This window comes from Balaenoptera ricei, chromosome 2 (assembly GCF_028023285.1).
Source record: "Balaenoptera ricei isolate mBalRic1 chromosome 2, mBalRic1.hap2, whole genome shotgun sequence".
NCBI classification, from domain to species: Eukaryota; Metazoa; Chordata; class Mammalia; order Artiodactyla; family Balaenopteridae; genus Balaenoptera; species Balaenoptera ricei.
The window spans coordinates 18060478-18080197 of record NC_082640.1 but is presented as its reverse complement, the minus strand read 5'-3'; the positions used below and the strand labels follow the sequence as shown (position 1 = coordinate 18080197).

At 43.5% G+C, this 19720-nt stretch overlaps 1 protein-coding gene across 17 annotated transcripts in view; it reads left to right on the top strand.

Moving 5' to 3' along the window:
• Positions 1-19720, top strand: part of PARD3 (par-3 family cell polarity regulator) — a 631899-nt gene that overhangs the window by 418604 nt on the left and 193575 nt on the right. For all 17 annotated transcript variants that reach the window (XM_059911602.1, XM_059911622.1, XM_059911633.1 and 14 more), the window contains one exon: positions 7399-7630. In XM_059911602.1, the coding sequence (XP_059767585.1) occupies positions 7399-7630 (232 nt within the window). The remainder of the gene's footprint in view (positions 1-7398; positions 7631-19720) is intronic.

Below are 19720 nucleotides of genomic sequence, written 5' to 3'. Positions count from 1 at the left end.
ACCGTAATTTTTTTGTATATTGTTAAAATATACATTTGACACCAATTCAGTCCTTGATAAAAATAAAATTCTTAGTGGCAACTCCAACAGCAGGGTTTTGAGTGCTACCATTTTCATTGTGTAGCCAGTCCATTGGGTCTGTTGAAAGGAAAGCATTCAGCTTCTTTATACATTGTCCCCTGTGCACAGGAAACAGTGTCTATTGTGGACCATCATTTGTATGTGAAAATCAATTATACACTGAAAGCAAATTTGCAAGCGTTCAGAAGATGGAGGGTGTGATCCTCATTGTATTTGTTCTGCAGCCTTCTCCTGGGCAGGGGGGATAGTGGAGGTGGCATTCTACCAAGATCTTCAGGAACATTTTACCTGTTTGTTTGGAGGGATGCATTAAAGAAAACTTTAGACTCTGAAGTAGAAGTAAAGAATGGTTTTTGATAATAAGTCTTAAACTCTTTGGAAGTGTGGTTTTATTGTTTTTGTCTCTCTACTCCTTACCCCAATGTAAACTAAGAGGTTGGCTTTTTTTTTTTTAATGAAATAAATCTAATTTTAGAAGAGTGGGTTTTAGGAATCATCTATTTGAACATTCCTCCAGTTGCTGAAAACCCTTCTCTAAGCCTGCTGTTAAATGTCACCCACTTCCTTCATGGCTTTTTCTCCTTTCACCGTCATGTTCTCTATTCTTCATAATATCAGTTGTTACTCCCACCCCACATTTTAGTATAAAAGCTTCTTAATTCTTCTTGCCAGCTTTGTGTGTGTATGTGTTTTTTTTAAATGTTCTGAAAACGCTAAGTTTTTCCATTGCCAAAAGCTCATCATTCTAATGTTAAAAGTCAGGGTCCAGAAAAGCAGATCCTATTATTCAATACCATCTGTGTCACTAGCTGTTCATTTCTTACATCTTTTCTTCCTTTTCCAAAGTCAAATATTCAACTAAAATAAGAAACAAAAATAATATGTGTATACATATATAAAAATATATATGTATATATATTTATTTAATTATAATAAAATGTTCTCAAATCCTATGCAGGATTTGCAGTGCCTGGGAGTTCAGTCCTCATTTATTTTTATTATATTGTATTTTACCTAACATTAGTCAATAGAAATTGGTAGTGGTCAGTGGATTTGCTAAGTCTAGTGAAATTTTCCAATTACTAATGTCTCATTTTAACTCACTCATTTTAAATTTTAAGAAGATAGATTCTGAAGACTGCATAATCTTGTGTCCAGTTATTACGTTTAATCCTTTGTCTTCCAAAGTAAATTGGAAATTAGTCAAGAATATGTGCTTCTATTATTAGATATTTCTCATTCCTAGAGTAGTTCTTTCTAAACAGGGAGCAGTAAAGGATGGTTTTCATATGATGGGCTATTTGTTCAGTCCACAAATATTTAATAACACTGCTTTGAGCTATGCCCTCGGAGAAGAGTACTTGCTTACTGGCAAATAAGAAGTAATGCTGTCATTTTCATTTTGTATTTCTCTGTTTTGTATTTCCCTGGATGTTTGTACCAATTCATTTAACACTAGTAACAAGTCTGAACAAATAATTCTAGTAAAATTGTCAAAGCTGCCTAGAGTGGCATTAACTGCTAAATCTTACACTTGTGATAAATAGTACTGTGGATATTCCACAGCTGCTTTAAAGTTTGATTTATATAATGTACCTATTAGGATGCTTTCAGCTGCATGTAGTAGAAAACCCAGCTCAGACCAGCTCAAACCATGAGGAAATACATTGTCCTACATAACGGGTTCTAGAGTTGGATAGCTTCCAGGATTACTGATTCCACAGCCTAACGGTGTTATCAAAGCCCCGCCATCCTTCTGACCCTTCTGCCACGCTGTCCACAAGTCAGCTTATCCAGAGGGTAACTGCAGGGTTCAGGGGCCTCGTGCTTTCCTGATCACATCCAACTGAAGGGAGTGAGCCGTCTCCCCACGCATGGAATATGTCCATTCGGGGTGATGGGGCCATTCTTGGACTAATAACATTGGACTAATAAATCAACAGGGGCAGGGACCCATAGGTTGGTGTAAATTTAGTAATGAATTCACCCCTTGAAGCTGGGTTGCATTCCTGAACACAGAGTTCATTAGGAAGAAGAAATGGAGAAATGGATTTGGGATAAGCAAGCAATGGAGATCATTACAGTCCCAACAGTAGTATTGCTTCTCAATGGAAAAAAAAGACCATGTGGCTTAGAGTCAACTGTTGACAATGAAATGTGTGTGATGACCAGATCAAAGTGTTTTTTTATGGCAGAAGCTACAGAACTTTGAGGTTCAATTGACACCTAAGGTCATTTTCTCCATAATCATTACCATGTATGTGCTCAGTCTTTTCCAAACTTCTTGGTGACCCAGTCCTAACGTGATATCTTGCAGAACTGAGTAGCTGAATTTGTCGCATGGACTAGAATTTTAATTGAGCTGTATTTGCATCTGTTGAAAACATGGTAATTAGGTATGTCTTAATTATAGAATGTGCTGCCTGAAAGAAAAATAAGCAGCTTCACATTATACCTTCTTTAAAAAGAGAAACTTGAAAGTATCTGTCTTTATAGGTAATCACATGGGAAAGTAGCTGGCAGTGCAGTGCATAGAGCAGAAATGTTAGTCAAAAATAGAAATTTCCATTTGTTTGGAAGGAGGTAATCATCTTTCTTTGTGCAGACTATCTGCAGAAGGAAAGCAAACAATCTGCAAAGAGCAAAATTAAAGAGAAAAAACGTAAAATTTATATAGCATTTAAAATAGTCAATTACCTAAATGTAGGTTTATGATTAGTCCGTGCATTGTAATTTATTGTATGAACGCAATAGATCAAGCCATTTACGGGTGATATATTACCAGTACTTTTCTTACTTGAAAAATTGTTTATCTGAATATCTTTTGTAGTTTAAGAGAATAAAAATATTTTATGTACCTTATTATAAAGCTAGTATTAAATGTACAAAGACTGGTTTTAAAACTGAAAACAAAATCTGACTATCAGTGACCTTGAATACATACATTTTTTAAAAAAAATTAAGCACGTGTAACCAATTTACTGAAGTTTTTAAAAACCGCAGTAATTCTGCATAGGGCTGGGGTAAAGTGAGATTCTTATTTTTCTCTATCAAATAATTTTAGCGTTTGAAGCATACACAATGTAATACTCTAAAAGAACATCTTATGTTTATGCATATGAAGGCACATATTGCTAAATATTTTTAATTAGTTGGCATTCAAAGGGATTAGTTGCATCAGTACACCCCCAGAAGAGTTTCTGTGATAGTGTATTATCTAAATCAGAATGTTCAGAATAAGCATAAAGAATTCTCAAATGTGCAAGTATGATTGTAAAACAGTCCACTTGCTCGGGGCAAGAAACTGAGCGAAGAGTTTTGATTTTATAAAATGAGGTTACAAAACCTGAAGTTAATAAATGACTTAATACTAATTTTCTCTGTTTCACCCAGTTTAGAAAATAAGTTGTATTACATACACCAGGAAATTATTGTGAATATGAAAGGAATTGGCAACAAATGTGGCTTCAGCATATAGTTCGTTGTGAAGGCGCTGCCTTTATTCTGTGACGGAGCCAAGAGCAGACATATGTCCCATGTGCTTCTCCCAAAACTATTAGGCAGAAAACTAGCAGAATCGCTACTGATCTTTCCATTTATGATTTATGATAATGATCCCTGTGGAAGACGAAGTCTTTTACGTGTATTGAGCTCGTTTTTTTTGTTTATAGTTTCAGACATTGTAGGGGGCCAGGCAAGCCACTGGATAATACGTAGAGCACAAACAATAATAGCATAATACTCTACCAGAAACTGATGAGAGCTTAACCAAGCACAGTGGCCTTCCTGGGGTTACTGTTACCGGGGTGTGGCGTGTGTTGTCAGGCTTCATTAGAGGGGCGTAGACATTGTTCTGAAGCTAGAAGATGGTGATACACAGAGGTTGGATAAAAGTTTGTCTGGTTGGGATAAAGTCACGAGTCAGGCTCACCAGTAGTCTTCCAGGTAAACAGCCATTTACGGGCAGCCGCTGGCCGCTCAGCAGTCCTCATTTTAGAAGTTTAGGGAATGGGAAACGGACCTGTGATCGTATCATATGAGAAGTGCAATAATAAAAGTTTGTACAGAGCGCTATGGACGGATAGGTAAAAGGAGTTTTGTCTGCGAGACTTTTAGAATAATCACCAGCATCCATTTATCTAACTTGAGTGTACCAATAGACACACCTAGGTTTTGTAGTTCCCGGGAACTTTTGAGAACTGTTTTATCCTGATTTGCTCCATTACCTCAAAGTTGAGGCCACACCCATTTCCCATAATGTGGAAGCCATGGTTTACCATCAGTTAGAGCACAGCCAAGTTCAAGGGTGTTTTCAGACAAGATGCTCCAACCCTGCATAAGCTATATTTACATTTTCTTGGGGAACGCCCCTTGAAGAGGCTACACAACAAGCCACCCGGGCCAGGAGTCTTTCCCTGCTCTCTGTGCACCACCCAAAAATGACAGCCTTAACTCAGCATTTATTTGTAAGGCTATGGATTTTCACTAGAAATGCCCATCTGAAAACTGTAACTGGCTTTCTTTAACAAACCCGCACAATTCCTTTTCCATATGAACTGACAGAGAGGAAAAGAAGCAACTTTTTAAAAAGCTGCCTTGTCTCTTGCAAGAGGAGAGGGGCTTCCAGTTAAGATACCCCAGTGCAGAGGGAGGCCAGCCTTTCTGCTCACCTCTGTGGTTGGGAGCCGGTCCTCGAGTCCCTGTGCACAGTTGATCGAGCTTCTGGAATGATTTCCTCAGTAGCAGCTACAAGTCACGGTGCTGAATGACTACGGGACTGACAGTGGGTTTCTTGAGATGCAGTGCTGGCTGCTGGAATGATCTTCTGGGCAGGTCGTGGAGTGACTGGATGATAGATGACCAACATCCATGCTGTATGAAGCGTGGAATTGAGCATTCACAGAGTCGATCAAAGAAATGCATGAAGGTCTGGCTGAGGTACAATTGTACCAGAATATAATGGTAGAGAGAGCCCCACACTGGTGGTGTGCTGGCCCCAAATCTCTGCTTCCTCAGCAAGAAATGGAAGAAGTTGGTCTAAATGACCTCCAAAGTACCTTCCGGATTTAGACACAGTGGTATTTTTACTCTTTGGCTGTACCCAGGGCCTGACCTGCTGGGATGGGAAATATGTTGGCTCATCCCTACTGGGATGGGAACTATGTTGGCTCATGTTTTTAATCAAATGTGAAAACAAAAGAATTCTACACTTTTTCTGTTATTACGTTAAATAATTGGCACTTTTTAAAAAACTGAATTACTTGGTTATGGTTGTGACATCATTTTATAGTATCTTTTACGATCTGTGAGGGTTTAATAGCAGAACACTAAGATACTAAGATTGTTTTTTTAATTTAATTTTTATTTTACATTAGAATATAGTTGATTTACAATGTTGTGTTAGTTTCAGGTGTATGGCAAATTGATTCAGTTATACATATACATATATCCGTTCTTTTTTAGATTCTTTTCCCATATAGGCTATTACAGAGTATTGAGCAGAGTTCCGTGTTCCCTGTTGATTATGTTTTATTTTTATTTTATTTTATAAATTTATTTATTTATTTTTGGCTGTATTGGGTCTTCGTTGCTGCACGCGGGCTTTCTCTAGTTGCGGCAAGCGGGGGCTACCCTTCGTTGCGGTGCACGGGCTTCTCATTTTGCTGGCTTCTCTTGTTGTGGAGCACGGGCTCTAGGCGCACAGGCTTCAGTAGTTGTGGCTCGTGGGCTCAGCAGTTTTGGCTTGTGGGCTCTAGAGCACAGGCTCAGTAGTTGTGGCTTGCGGGCTCTAGAGCACAGGCTCAGTAGTTGTGGCGCATGGGCTTAGTTGCTCCACGCATGTGGGATCTTCCCGGGTCAGGGCTCGAACCTGTGTCCCTTACATTGGCAGGCAAATTCTTAACCACTGCACCACCAGGGAAGCCCTGATAATCTGTTTTATATATAGTAGTGTGTGTATGTTAATCCCAAATGCCTGATTTATCCCTCCCCCTGCATTTCCCCCTTGGTAACCATAAGTTTGTTTTCCAAGTCTGTGAGTCTGTTTCTGTTTTGTAAATAAATTGATACTAGGATTGTTTTAACTGGTCGTATTATACTCTTGATTTTGTGTATTGCTAACTCAAGTGGTGGTGGAGAGGCAAGACTGAATTTCTTTTGAAGATATATTAATTTGATCTAGAGGTCAGTTCTTTGTGAAAGATTTCTAACTGCCTTATATATTTCTCTGTTAGAAGAAGTGGAAAAACACTGATTCATACTTTATTTGTTGATGCAGAGGGTAAATGACCTCAGATTTCAAGGGGTAATCTGGAACCCCAATAATTCTTATTATCAATATATTTGGAAGAACAGCTTAGGCAGCTAATCTGGAAAAAGATTTATGAGAATGGCTGTTGATGTGTGCATCTATTGCTTCTTAATATAGAAATTCCTAAAGTTCTTTTGTAGGTAGAAACCTACTCTAGTTACTTGTCATTCTTTCAAATGCAAAAAGTTGGGGGTATGCACTTGGACCATATGCTTACTAAGTGTTGCCTCAAAGGATGGAATATCGTTATCACTAAGCAGAGCTTTTATCTCAAAGTTCAAAGGAGTGTGAGGCTGTGGATTTATGCCTTCGCGTCTCCATCCACCTCTGTTCACCTGCCATTGTGTCGACCGATATGCAAAATTATTTTGGATTAGAACATATAGGAGCGTTGGCTTATGATGTTGGCCTTTTAATGACAATATAAGGAAAAGTTAGGCTGTGAAGATCCAGTCTTCTCTATGCAGAAATCACAAAGGGTCATACGTATTTGGGAGGCTGAGGAAAGGAGTCCTGTGCTGACAGTGGTGTGCTTACTAGAGAGTGGTGCAGTTGAACAAATTCATCAGGGGCCGGGGTGGAGCTACATCATCCTTACCCAAGAGCAAAGGAAGCTCTTGGCGAGGGGCTGCTTGTCTTCATTTCGCCAGTGTGGTACACAGGACCCTTGGGGTTGGCTGTGTGATGAGGGCTTGCTTATCCCCCCAGCAGTACAGGCTCTATATCAACGCGAGGGAATCCATCCGGCCCGGGAGCCAGATTACTGTTACTATTACTATTACCGTTACTCTCTTACTGTTGGCCCATCATCTTCACGCAGGAATACACATGTGCGTAGTAACCATCCACATCACGCGTTCATTCTAATTCTACTCAGAAGTAAACAGCCTTGCAGGCCTAGTTGGAAACGTAGGAAAGAAAACCCTCAAACGACTTCAGCCTCCTTATTTTTGTCCCTTTGGTTCCCTGTGTTCCTTATGTTTTTTGTGTGTTTGTTTCCTTCCAAGTGGAAGAAGACACGGAAGAAAGTTCAAGATCAGGGAGAGAGTCTGTCTCCACAGCCAGCGACCAGCCTTCCCACTCTCTGGAGAGACAGATGAATGGAAACCAAGAGAGAGGTGAGAAGACCGATCGGAGGAAGGAGAAAACGGGGAAAGAGAAGAAGAAAGACAGAGACAAGGAGAAGGAGAAGATGAAAGCCAAGAAGGGGAAGCTGAGGGGCCTGGGAGACATGTTCAGGTAGGTGCTGCCAGCCAGGGCCAGCCGGCCCCCCCGTGTGAGTGCCAGGCCAGTGCAAGCACAGCTTTGACGACCTTGTCTTTGAGGTCAGTGGAGATTCTTCTCTAGTTCCCAGCCTTCGCTGCTGTGTTTTTACTTTCTTAAGGATTGCACTTGAACTATTTCAGACCCTTTTAAAGAGCCTGAAAGATGCTATCTTGCCAACCATGTAAATAACTGTGGAGAGGAAGGAGGGCCAGAGACAAAGGGCCCTCACAGCCGTGTTTGTTCTTTTGTGCGTGTGAACAATTGTTCATTGTTGAAGTTGAGCATCAAGCCCAAGTTAGTGGTAGCATATAAAGGTTCATTAATAACAAGTCTAATAAGAAAAAATGTTACAAATAGAGCTTCAATTAAGCTGTGTTGATTAATGTACTACTTATTACTTCAGTCGGTAAAGATTTCATTAAATGCAGTCTCTGGCTGTTTCCTGACAGTTGTTTTTGTACCCCTAAATTATACTCTAGGATTACTTAGCATATCATTTTTTTACAAATCATGGCTGCACAATAAAAGTGACAAGTCGTTCAGAAGTTGCTCTGAAACTCTCCCATAAACGTTCATCGGAGGTGATTTATAATATTCAGGTATTTAATGTTAAATATAAAGATTGCTTGATTGTTCCATAAATTAAACCCCTAAACATATCAAGATGATGGTTTAAAATTGAAAACAGATGGCCTAGCCCCTTGACTCTTCAAAAAGTAGTTATCCTGCATTATGAATCCCTTCCTTTTAGCTTTTTTTTAATTGCAAAATGTGAACAAGAGTTTTTATTTTCATAGAATTTCCTGATTTATGGTCCTGAGGTTGACCTCAATAACTCAGGGAGTTATAGATAAGTCAAGGCCATGAAGTCGAGGACTCAGGCCCAGCCTGCAGGCTACACACATACCAGATGTGTCCTGTGGATGTCTGGCTAAGTCAAGTGCATGAAATAAGTAAACTACAGACGCAGATCACACAGAGCCCGGCCCATTGGCAATATCAGCTTTAATTTAAATACGGTCGCATTTCCATCTTCAGTGCTTCAGAACACTGGGATCTGCATCCTTTCACACCAGAGTTTTTCTTGTTTATATACCGCTCCTCCTGGATGCATTTGCAGTCAGATCATCTTTCATCATTATATTCCGTGTCCAGGAACACTTACGGATGGAATTGCGCTAACTGCCACTTTATTTCAGTTTCTGTGTTAGGCAGAGGGCTTCTCACTCTATATATGCAAACTGACAGCTCGTAATCAGGCACCTACATAATGCACAGAAATAAGCCTGTTGTCTATCAATTAACATTGAGGGAATTTGCACCCCTGTTTTCTTTAAATCAGAGAATATGAAGTAAGAGGAAACCTCCCCTAGGATATACACATCCCGCCTGGAGCCCAGCCTCACTTCCAGGTGCCCCCCTCCCCGCCCCCCAGGGAAGTCTTCCCGAAGGCTAATGGCTTGTAGGTTTCCTTCATTGGCCAACATTTATCTGATGGATTCAGTGCTCTGTTCTTCTCATTGAATAAAAAAGTAAGCAAACTTCTAGATTGTTTATAATTATTTTAGAAATTATACATTATTTTAATTATACATTATTTTTTCTGTAGCTTGGGACTCCAGAGTAAGAGAGGCTTTATGGTAGAGTTTTCTTTTTGGGGCCAGAGGAGTGGTGAGTGTGGGGACCATGGGGAAATATATATATTGTTTCAAAGGGACCCTGAATGCAACCCAACCCAGCCCCGTTTTTACTAAAAGTTCTGTAAAACACTGTATGATGTTTTCTCTAGATCAAATTCTATAGATTATACCTCTAACCCGTAGTGAAAGCCAGCTTTGTGATGAAGAAGTTGACCCATTTGTAACTTCAAAGGCCTGAGTATTCTTAAAAATCAACTTCTGTGTTTAAGTGCAGGGGCTGAAGGTATTTTCTAAAAACTGAGCTCACAGTCTCCCAGTGTTTAAGAATGGCTACTGAGAAAATCATGGGTGTCCACACTTTTCTGGGACCAATTTGCTGGAGTCAGCCCGTGCTGGCTTGTGAGGGTCAATTGTTCAATTTTTAGAAATTTTGCCAATTGATTGTTAAACCCAGCCATTATTAAAAATTAGATAAGTTCTATAAAAATCAAAGGTAATTAATAACTCAAAACTCATCACTTCCTGATTATTTTATTACATTTCACTATGATCTCTGCTTTTGAGGTCATTTACGCCCACTGTATTGGCACGGTGCTGATACCACACGCTGGTAGCTTAAAATCAGCCATGTTGGGGGGTACTTATACCCCAGGAAGTGTATGAATTCCACAAAACAGGGCTTTTTCTTCCAGGAGGGCCACATGCCACCACATGGAGAATGCAAAGATATCCTAACAGGTTGCAGTATCTTGTCTAGTTGCCTTGAACGTGGCCATCTTCTCTCTGGTTTCCCTTTGGGAAATGGTTGAAGCTTGCTGAATATTCCTCCTTGAAAAGAAGTTGAGAATCCTTTATTAGACTAACAGAAGCTTTTTGTTTGGTTGTCTATTGCCTCTAACTCCTTCACAGCATTATGAAACGTCGTTAGTATTTGAGAAGACTCTTAAAGCATTGTTAGACTTTTCAAAACCTTTTTTACTACCTTCCATACCTACTGGATCTAATTATTTGAGACTAATAGACTTGCAGGTTGATTCTTTTATGTTTCCTTTTTTTTTTTTTTAATTAACAGAGGGGAATATAGTAAGATTTAAAAATTAGTCTCTTCCTTCCTCTTTGTTCTTTTGAGGAGAATAGGATGTGATTCCCTTAGCAGTGTTACTTTAAAATACCTTAATCAAAACGTGTATGTGCATATAATTTCTTAGAGCACTTTGTAAGAAGATTCAAGTATAGCTTCCCAACGTAGGCCCGAAGTACAAAGCAGGGGTGTGTGTGTGTGTGTGTGTGTGTGTGTGTGTGTGTGTGTTGGGGGGTGTTGTTTTGACTTGTTTCTGTTTTTTGGTTCAGTTATAACGGAAAGAAGAAGGTAAGGGTAAGGGGCATTAGATGTTGGGAGTTTAGCTTTTGAGGCATGTGAGCTTTTTCCCTTTAGTCTTTTGAGGGAATAATAATATGGTTTCCTTCAAAAAACAGGCTCGTAGGCTCTGCTCCCCACCATCTCCCTCCCCTTGACCCCAAAACACACACACTCTATTCCCACCCCTGTAAGTTGTCTGTGATTTTGTTTACATTTGATGAGGGCCACATAGATGTACCGTATCTCAAAAACTGTACCAGAGGAAACCACGGTACCTTGAGTCGGTATTTTTATTTGTTGGTCTATACAGACGACATGGTTATCTACTTCGTGCATTGAATGGTAGTCACCAAAACAATTTAATTATTGATAAACAGCTCTAGGAAAGAATGTTGGGAGTCACATGAATCACTCCTCTGTTTATAAATTATGAAGTATATGAAGTGCAAAAGCTGCCTTAATGCCAGTTTTAAATCACAAATTTAAATCTACAAGGAATCAAATGACAAATGTAAAGTGTCCCGTGTTTGTATGGATTTCTCCTTGTATGTACTACATCTTCTTTTGCCCCTAAGGCGCTCCCATTGCCTTAATTAAAATGGCTTTGGATCTGAGAAGGCTGAGTTTCTCTACTAAAAAGGTGAACTTGACTTTGTTGATGTGATCTTTCTGTGTGAAAAGTGCAGGGCAGCATGAGGGTCTGAAATGTGGAGCCTTTGTATATGTCTGATTCTTGGATGCATGGCTATTCAAATTTAATACTATAAAATGTTTCTGAGAATTCTGCAATTGTATGAAATTGTCACCAAAGAGGGAACTGAGTCCGTGCTTTAGAAGGAGAGAGATCTGTTGTTTAATGTTTGAAATGCATCCGTTTTTAAAGGAAGGCAATAGCATTGTTAAGCAGCGTGTTTTTGTGTGAGTCTCCAAAATGAAATAATCAATAAGATAATAAACTCTCTTATTTAGGACAATATTCTCAGATAGTAAGCATTTAAAATTATGTATTCCCCTTTTTTTCAGCCCTTGAATAAGTGTAATTCGATGCTACTTTGCCTGAAAAATTAGAATCATTTTCTTTTGAATGTCATGGAATTGCCTCCCATCTGTAACTGAAGGTTCCTGGACGTGACCCCACTCACGCCTTAGGTGCTTTGTGTGGTGCTGTGACACATGATGGCTGAGGGCCTGTCGCCCCCTGGACCACTAAAGCAAAAGCCATGTTGCACTGTTACCGTTAAAACTGAATCCTCCAGTTACATTGAAAATGATTCCCTGGGTCCCTACAGCATGGTTTTATTCAATTCTGTACGAGGAAAAGGATAATTTAGTTTGAAAGCTTGTCTGGTTGAAATCAGATATACGGCTGTCTTTCCCTTTTTAGAATATAATCGTCTTCAGAACGCAGTGAACACGATCAGATTTTAAAACTCGATGTCCTAGTTTGGCACCTTGTAGGCTTTTGAGAAAATAACAAACACGCGTCTCGGTTGCCTCCCTTACCTGTGCTCACTAACCGTGTGTCTGTACCGTGTTTCTCGTTTAGCCTGGCCAAACTGAAGCCCGAGAAGAGATGAGCAACAAACGAGAGTCCAAATGTCTTGAGAAGCACATATTGCACAGTTCTGTCTTTTGTTTTTGTTTTTGTTTTTTTAAACAAACAATAAATTTACTTTCAATGAATTCTTAGTGGCTGTTGACAGATTTTGTTTACGACATCAGCAGTTTTGATGGTTTCGTAACACCCACGATAATCGCTTTGGGACTTTCTGTTCTTGATGTCAAGCTTGGGGGTTTACTGCTTGACAAGGCAGCGAAGTGTTTTTTCCTCTCTTTTCTTGGCCCGTTTTCCTAGTGGAAAACCAGAGTTCTCACTGCTGGTGTATTCAGAACTCACCCGCCCACACCCATCGGGCGTGAGGATGGGTGCTTTGAGAGTGCGCAATGTACCGGGTTGGTTTTGTTGTGCGACATGGCAGCTGGGGACACAGGCAGGTAGGGGAACAGTCTGTGGGCGATGAGGTGTGTGGTTTGGGATAGTCACCCATCCATCGATGGACCAATGGGCCAGTGTGAAAAGGACTTTTTGGCAAAGGTTCTTCCCTTGATGGGTTACACTGTTTAGACAAAAAACTGGGGCGGGGGGGGGCTGAGAAAATAGATATCTTTGCTCAGGGATGGCTGAACCAACAAGTTCTTCCAGGGTGAAAAAGTAGAGAGACGTTGGCAAATAATGATCCTGAGGTTGCTGGGACCCCAGGGAGTGAGAGCGCACACTCTTTTATAAAAACGTTTCTGGAAAGAGCTGCCAGGTGTTGTCATCACAGGTGTGAAAGCTCGTGCAGGTGGATCTCAGACCGTCCTTCCTTTAGAGCAAAGCCTTCATCCACAACCCCTTCATGCTTCGTGGCCCCCTGGGATTTCAGAGAAACTGTAGAGTTCGCTCTATTTCCTGAGAATGGTAGAATTGCATGCCGCTCAAAGAGAAATGTGATGATGAAGAGGAAAACCATGTCATAAGTGGTATTACGGTACTGGGATGGGAGCCTGTGAGAAGGATTCACCTCCGCTCTGACCTGGTAGCAGTTGGCAGCCCTACCCTCGCGCCCTCCCCGGCTGAGCGAACCCTCCGATGCTGCCTGACGGAAGCACACAGAACAGTGTCAATTTGCTCACGTCAGAAATACCAGGACGTGTGGATTTTTGCCTCGGGCCCAATTGCCCTGTGGATTAATGTGACCGGTTTCTCGTTGGCAGAATTGAATGACATCCAGTGCAGCCTGCTGGTGATTCAGGGGACGCAGTTAAAATAAATGTGGAGAAAAATTAGGCCTACCTAATGAAACACAAGAGCAGTACTTTGTCATGAGAAAGAAGGAGCTGGAAGAGAGCGGTTTTGCATACTTTGATTTGTTTTCTTGTTTGTCACCTGGACAGAGAACCGGTCCTGTATATAAGTACACCTATTGGGAGGTTTCCTTGGAATAAGTTCTGAATTTGTAAATCCGATACTTAGTATATGCTTCTTTTAATTTGAAAGGAAACAGGTTCCCGTTTTTAACAGAGGAAAGTAAGTGCCGGACCGACCTCTTAGCAAAGATGAGTCCTAGGGCAGCTGATAGCATCCTTGGTGAGGATTCTTCTAGCTGCAGCAAAGAGCCTCTGACATCTCCAGCGTGGAAACTGACTGCAGAGGGAGCCGAGGGGCGCCGAGCGTGACGGCCGGGCCTTGCTAAGACCTTCTCTGACGTTCTTTAACGCTGCTTTTCCAGAGACCCGCGGCCTGAATACAGAATGCAAGTGTCAAGGATGACACCTACTTTATAGTCTCTGTAAAGCAAACCTTTTCGTAAAAGAAATTTTTGACAGTTCTGAGATGCTAAGTCAATTTCAGTACCAGACTGTGTAGAAAATGGCATCTTTTTTCTGCAGTTGATGTGAAAATTGAAGGCTAGTGACTATTCACTCCTTACTAACACAGTGTAAATAAATACCACACACTGTTGAAAACTGCACCAGAAGACAAGCTTGGCTAATGACATTTACCACAGCATAGATTGGCAATATTCTTTCTGAATGTTATTTGTTACCATTAGAGACTCTCTCTATATCTCTATATTACATTAAATATCGTGGATCAAGTACATGCTATTCCTAAATGGATTTTTGTCAAGCCACAAAGTATTATATAAAAGTAACTGTTTGATCCTTTCCAACAGTCTTTTAAAGAATTCACTGGGGGAGTGACCTCTTACATAATTGAGCGTTGGATGGTTTTCTTCTGACCTATGTTTAATAATGGCCAATTTAGAAACAAGAGACTAAAACTGGGTTAGATTTCCTATCATAGTGAAATAACCTATGGTCTCCTGTTAACCTTTCTGCTTACATTTTTTTTTCTTTTTAGGGCGGATGAGCCACCCATGCATTAAGCTCAGGCCAGTCCCCCAAAGCGGTCTGATCCTTTCTTACTTAGGCCGGGACGTTGCTGCAGCAATTCTTTCTTCTCTCTCCTGCACCCTGATGCTGGCCCTTCCCTCCTGGATCATCTACTCTGTCCTACCCTCCATCTTAGCGAAAAGTCTGTCTTACCCTACCTCCCCTTCCAAGTACTCCCTCATTTTCCCATTTCCTCCTTTCTCCTTTAGCAAGCCCTGGGATCAATTTCTATATGCTGCCTCCATTTTCCTGTTCTCTCTTAAACTCCCTTCAATGAAGCCTTGGTCCCCCTTGGCTCCCTAAAGCCTGTTTTCATCCGGCCACCAGTGGCCTCTCCTGCTGCATCTTCCTGCCGTATTCGCACCCTCTCCTCTGTCCGCGGGACCCTTTGGCGTGTGGATTCCTGCTCCTCTCTGAGATCACCCTGCCGGGGTCGCCTTTCTCCCTGCCCACCCCGTCACTGTCTCCTTTGCCACTTCTGGTCCTGCCCCATCCTCCAGATATTGGAGTGCTCCAAGCTCGGGCCTCAGTCTCCGTCTGTTTTCCTCTATTCTGCAACACAGAACGTTTGCATTCTTAGGAAACAGAGCCTCGGGGCTCTAAAGACAGTGTGCTGGCACATGACTCCCAAATTCACATCCCCCGCTTGGGCAGCTTCTTTGAACTCTAGATCAGCAGAGGCTGCCTCTTCCCAGGCGCCTGAAACCTAACGTGTGCTCCCCACATGGCTCAGGCGTTTCTCCGGATTGTTCCGCTCCATCTTCCTTTCTCACGTAATGGCAGCTCTGTTCTTTCAGTTGGTTAGATCCAAAAGCTGGCAGTAGTCCTTGATTCCTATTTTTCCTTATACCCCGCATTTAATCTGTTACGTACAGAAGCAGAGGTCCATTTGATCTGTTTTTGACACATCTCTGTAATCGTCATACTTTTCAGCATCCCCAGCCCCTCCTGGATTTGGGCAGTAGTCTCCCAGCTACGCCCCCTGCTCCTGCCCTTGCTTCTCTTCTGTATATTCTGAACTTCGCAGCTAGAGTCACGGCACGTCCCTCCTCTCAACCCCCAGTTGGCTTCCAGGTCTCCCAGAGTGAAGGAGGAAATCCTGAGTCTCCCATTGGATGCTACAGGATCCACCCCTCCCCCCAGTCCCTCGGACCTCATTTTTTCTACTCTTTCCTCTGCTGACCTCACCCCGACTACCCCGGCCTCTCTTCCCTGAACTGCCAGGCCCACTCGAGCCTTGGACCTCACCCATCCCTCTACCAAAATAATCTTTTCTCAGACGGTCAGGGCCGGGTTCACTCCTGGACATTTAACATCTTCACTCAAGTGTCAGCTTTCAGGGGGCTTGTCCAGCACCGCAAACTGTTCTCTCTCCCACGGGACACTTCCTGCCCCACCCACTTCTTGGCATTCTTTTTCTCCTTTGCACTTACCACCCCCTAAGACATGATCCATCCCACTTACCTGGTTTAATAAAATGTCGACAGTGTCAGGGACTGTTACCCCCTTTTCCCTGCTGCATCCTGTGCACACTGCCTGCTGCGTCGTCAGCGCCCAGGGAACGTCCCAGACGCCTGCTAGCCCGGGTCCCCCAGCCCCGCAGCGCAGAACTGCCGGCGCTGCCTGCAACGAGGCCGGCCCAGAGCAGCATCAGCGATGACCCAAGGAAGCCCGTGTGAACGCATTCCAGGCGTCCCGGCCTTCGGGTTAGGACGCTGAGGTGGAGGTCTGTGCCCTTAGCCCTGAGGGAGCACGCCAGGCCCTGGGAGCCTGGCAGAGACGCAGCATCGCAGGCCCCACCCCAGATCTTCTGGCGTCAGAACCTATGCTTATCAGCCCTGGGGAGCCCCGTGCATGCCATGGTGGAGACGCCGTCCCTCCTGCGGCTCCCAGAGTTTGCCCACGGCACCCCCCTCCCTGCCCGCGGTGGAAACGGGCTTGGGAACCGTCCTGCCGGGCCGCCTTTCCTTCCCTCGGTCCCATCGCCACTTCCCGACCAGGGTTTCTTCAGCTTCCGTCAGACCACGGCCCCGAACCCTTGTCTCAGGATTGGCTTCTGATGAAACCCAGACTAAGATAATGTGTTTGTTGTGTGAACAGATACAGAAAATCCATAAAATTGCTAGAGCAGGTGGTGACGGTGCACGTGAGGAATTTCTACCTGGAGTGGTTTTGCGTGTCATGAGCAGTGACCGAACCAGGGCAGGGCTGCTTGTTCCCGCCTTCGGGAGATGAAATCACTTCCCGAGTTGGCCTGTGACTGAGGGGCTGGTCCCCAGGGAGCAAGTCTTTTCATGTTCCTAGAGCACATCATGTTCTTTGGTTTGTTGTGGAAGTGACTGTTTTCTCTGCTCTTAGTAGTCATAAATGATTTAAGGATTTTCTATTCCATCAGACTTGCAAAAAAGGTGATACAGTTTCCAAGTTAAGTCCTCCTGTCGGGCAGGCCCCAGCCTTCAGGCTGGGGGTTGTAGGGTTGAGGGGTTATAGGTTCAAACAAGGAGTAAGTGTTAACATTGCCCTATGGATGTCTTCCTAAGCCTCAAATGTCAGGCTCTGGGTGATGGCGTAAGATCCTGTCCCTAAAAGAAGTCAGAGCCTTGGTTTTACTCTTCATAATTCTCTGAACAGCTGCCTCAGAGAGAATTACCTGGTGGCTGGCCTCCCCCTTCTGGGGGCCACGCCCACCAGGTTTAGTTTACAGACTGCCCCACCCCTAGGTGGCGCTCTGGAGCTTTCCCCTTTTCCCTCCCAGCCCCACGGGGCCTGGAATGGTCCTGACCAGTGTGAGGTGTGGCTTGACCAGGATGGGGACATCTCACCTCCTTCGTTTCTCCTTCCACAACGTCTGTAATGTTTATAACTTATCTTTCACCTGTATTGAAAACAGCATCTCTCTGTTTCTCACGATCTTTTGGTTTATGTTACAATTCCAGTCCTTAAACAAAGAAACTAAAGGAACAACTTTACATTCTCTGTCCACACAAAGGAACAGAGATTTTGAACTGAACTGACACAACCTAACTGGAAAATATCCCCACTTTCTCTCCGTCTCAGCTCTTCCAGTTAATTTAGAGGGCTGTCCATCCGAGACCACTTCTTGGCCCTCCTTTCTGATTGTGGGGGTGATGGGCTGGTGGGTACAACTTTAAAGAGAAGAGCATCCTTTGGGTGGCGTGCGTGCACCGGCCAGGAGCAGTCACTGGGCGCTGGGGCCGGGGCACAGGCTGCTCAGGGCACTCTTCTCAGTACTCCTTTCAATCCTCAGAATCACCTGGTCAGGTAGGTGCTCTTTTTAGCCCCATTTTATGGATGAAGAAACTAAACCCACAGGTTGGGAGAGGTGAACTAGCTACAGAGGCCACCCAGTGGGTGAGGGCGGGGCCACTGGGTTCGAAGGCCTGTCCCCCTTTAGGGGTAGGTTTCCACCCCTCTGCTGGACCACCCGGCCTCCTCAACCTTTTCCTGTGGGTTCTGCTGCCCCAGCCCCATGTGGGAGCTGCGATGGCTGTGAAGGTCATCATGTGAAGTGGCCACTGCTGCTGCGTGCTCTGAAAATGTAGACCCCTGCAGCTAGCCGGGAAGCGTGGAACTTAGTACCTTTGGAACCTGGCTTTTGTTCCTATTTGATTTCTGAAGCTTCTTCTGTCTGTGGTCCTCTCTCTCTCCAAAATAATTCTTAAGGACTCAGGAATTTTACTGTTAATTAAAAATTACCAGTTGCCACATCCCCTTGTCCACAGCTGACCCTCAAACTGGAACGCTAGCGACGATGATTTTGAAAAGGCTCTCCTCCTGCTCTGCTCTCTCAGGATGGCCCCCTAGTCCTAGTCCTGTGAGGGCTCTGACGTCCTTCCTGTTTTCACACCTTGTTTCCCTTCCCTTTCTACACACCTTCGTGGTGGATCCATCACTGCTGTCTCGTTTATTTTTTTCTATTAAAATAATCGTGAGGCTGTTCGTCCTTTCCTGGGAGTATGCTCTCAGCGTCGACTTCCTCTTCTGATCATCCGGTGTTTGTTTCTTCTGCCCCCTCTGTCTCGCGCACGCCCCGTCCCTGCCGCCCACAGCAGCACCTGCCTGGCCCTTGGATGTGCTCAGCCCTGGGGCCTCCCCTGGGAGGCCCTCCCGGCTCCGTGACGCCTGCCTCGGTTCCTCCGCTCACTGTGTCCATCTGGGATCCTCATGCCTGGTGTTGCCAGATTCCCACTGCTGCTCGCAGGGAAATAATTTATCTATTTCCTGCTTCTATAACTGATTTTAGCCGTCAGGAGAGCATCTCAAGTGTACTTTTGAATTCCTAGAATTTCAGGTTTCTTTTCTTTCCTTTTTGATTTTATCTCCTTTTAAAATATAATGCCGAAAACATTTTTAATTGAGAAAAATGAGAGCGTCTACTTTATCTCAGTATAGGTTGATTCTGGAACAGTTTCAGACAGTTACTCTAAGAAGAGGGCGGTTTTCCTTTGGTGTGTCTCTAGCGCCTAGCTGCAGCCGCTTGGCAATGGCAAAGCACTGATAATCACTTGTGTAGAACACTCTCTACTGCACACCCAAGCTGTCCTAAGCACACCCGGGAAAGGCGATTCCCCTAAAATAAACTTGGTGTGATGTGTCTCCACATTCAGGTAAGTATAAATGAGCAGTAAACCTCCTGATGGGCCATCATATTTGATAAGTAATTCTATTAAAGATTAACTTTCACAGCTCCTTTGCAAACTGGCAGGTGAGAGTAGAGATCTGGGGCCAAAGAAGTCTTGTGAAGGGCAGCGCGTCCCCTAGATGGTGCTTCGGGCAGGAAAGGCACTTACCAGCTGGGGGGGGTGCGACGTGGGCCTCTGGTCCTGATTACTTCTTTTTTTTTGTTTATCGAAGGACAGTTGATTTACAGTGCTGTGCCAGTCTCCGCTGTACAGCAAAGTGACTCGGTTATACACGGATAGAATTCTTTTTTTTATATTCTTTCCCGCTGATTACTTCTTAAGGGAACTGCCTCTTCCTCCCACCATATCCAGTGCCCTCTTTGTCACCCCGCCAACTGTGCTGTCAGGTGACTCGGAAGCAAGTGCAGTAGGTTTGTGCAGCCCCGCATCTCACACAAGGGTCACCTGGGCAGTGAAATGA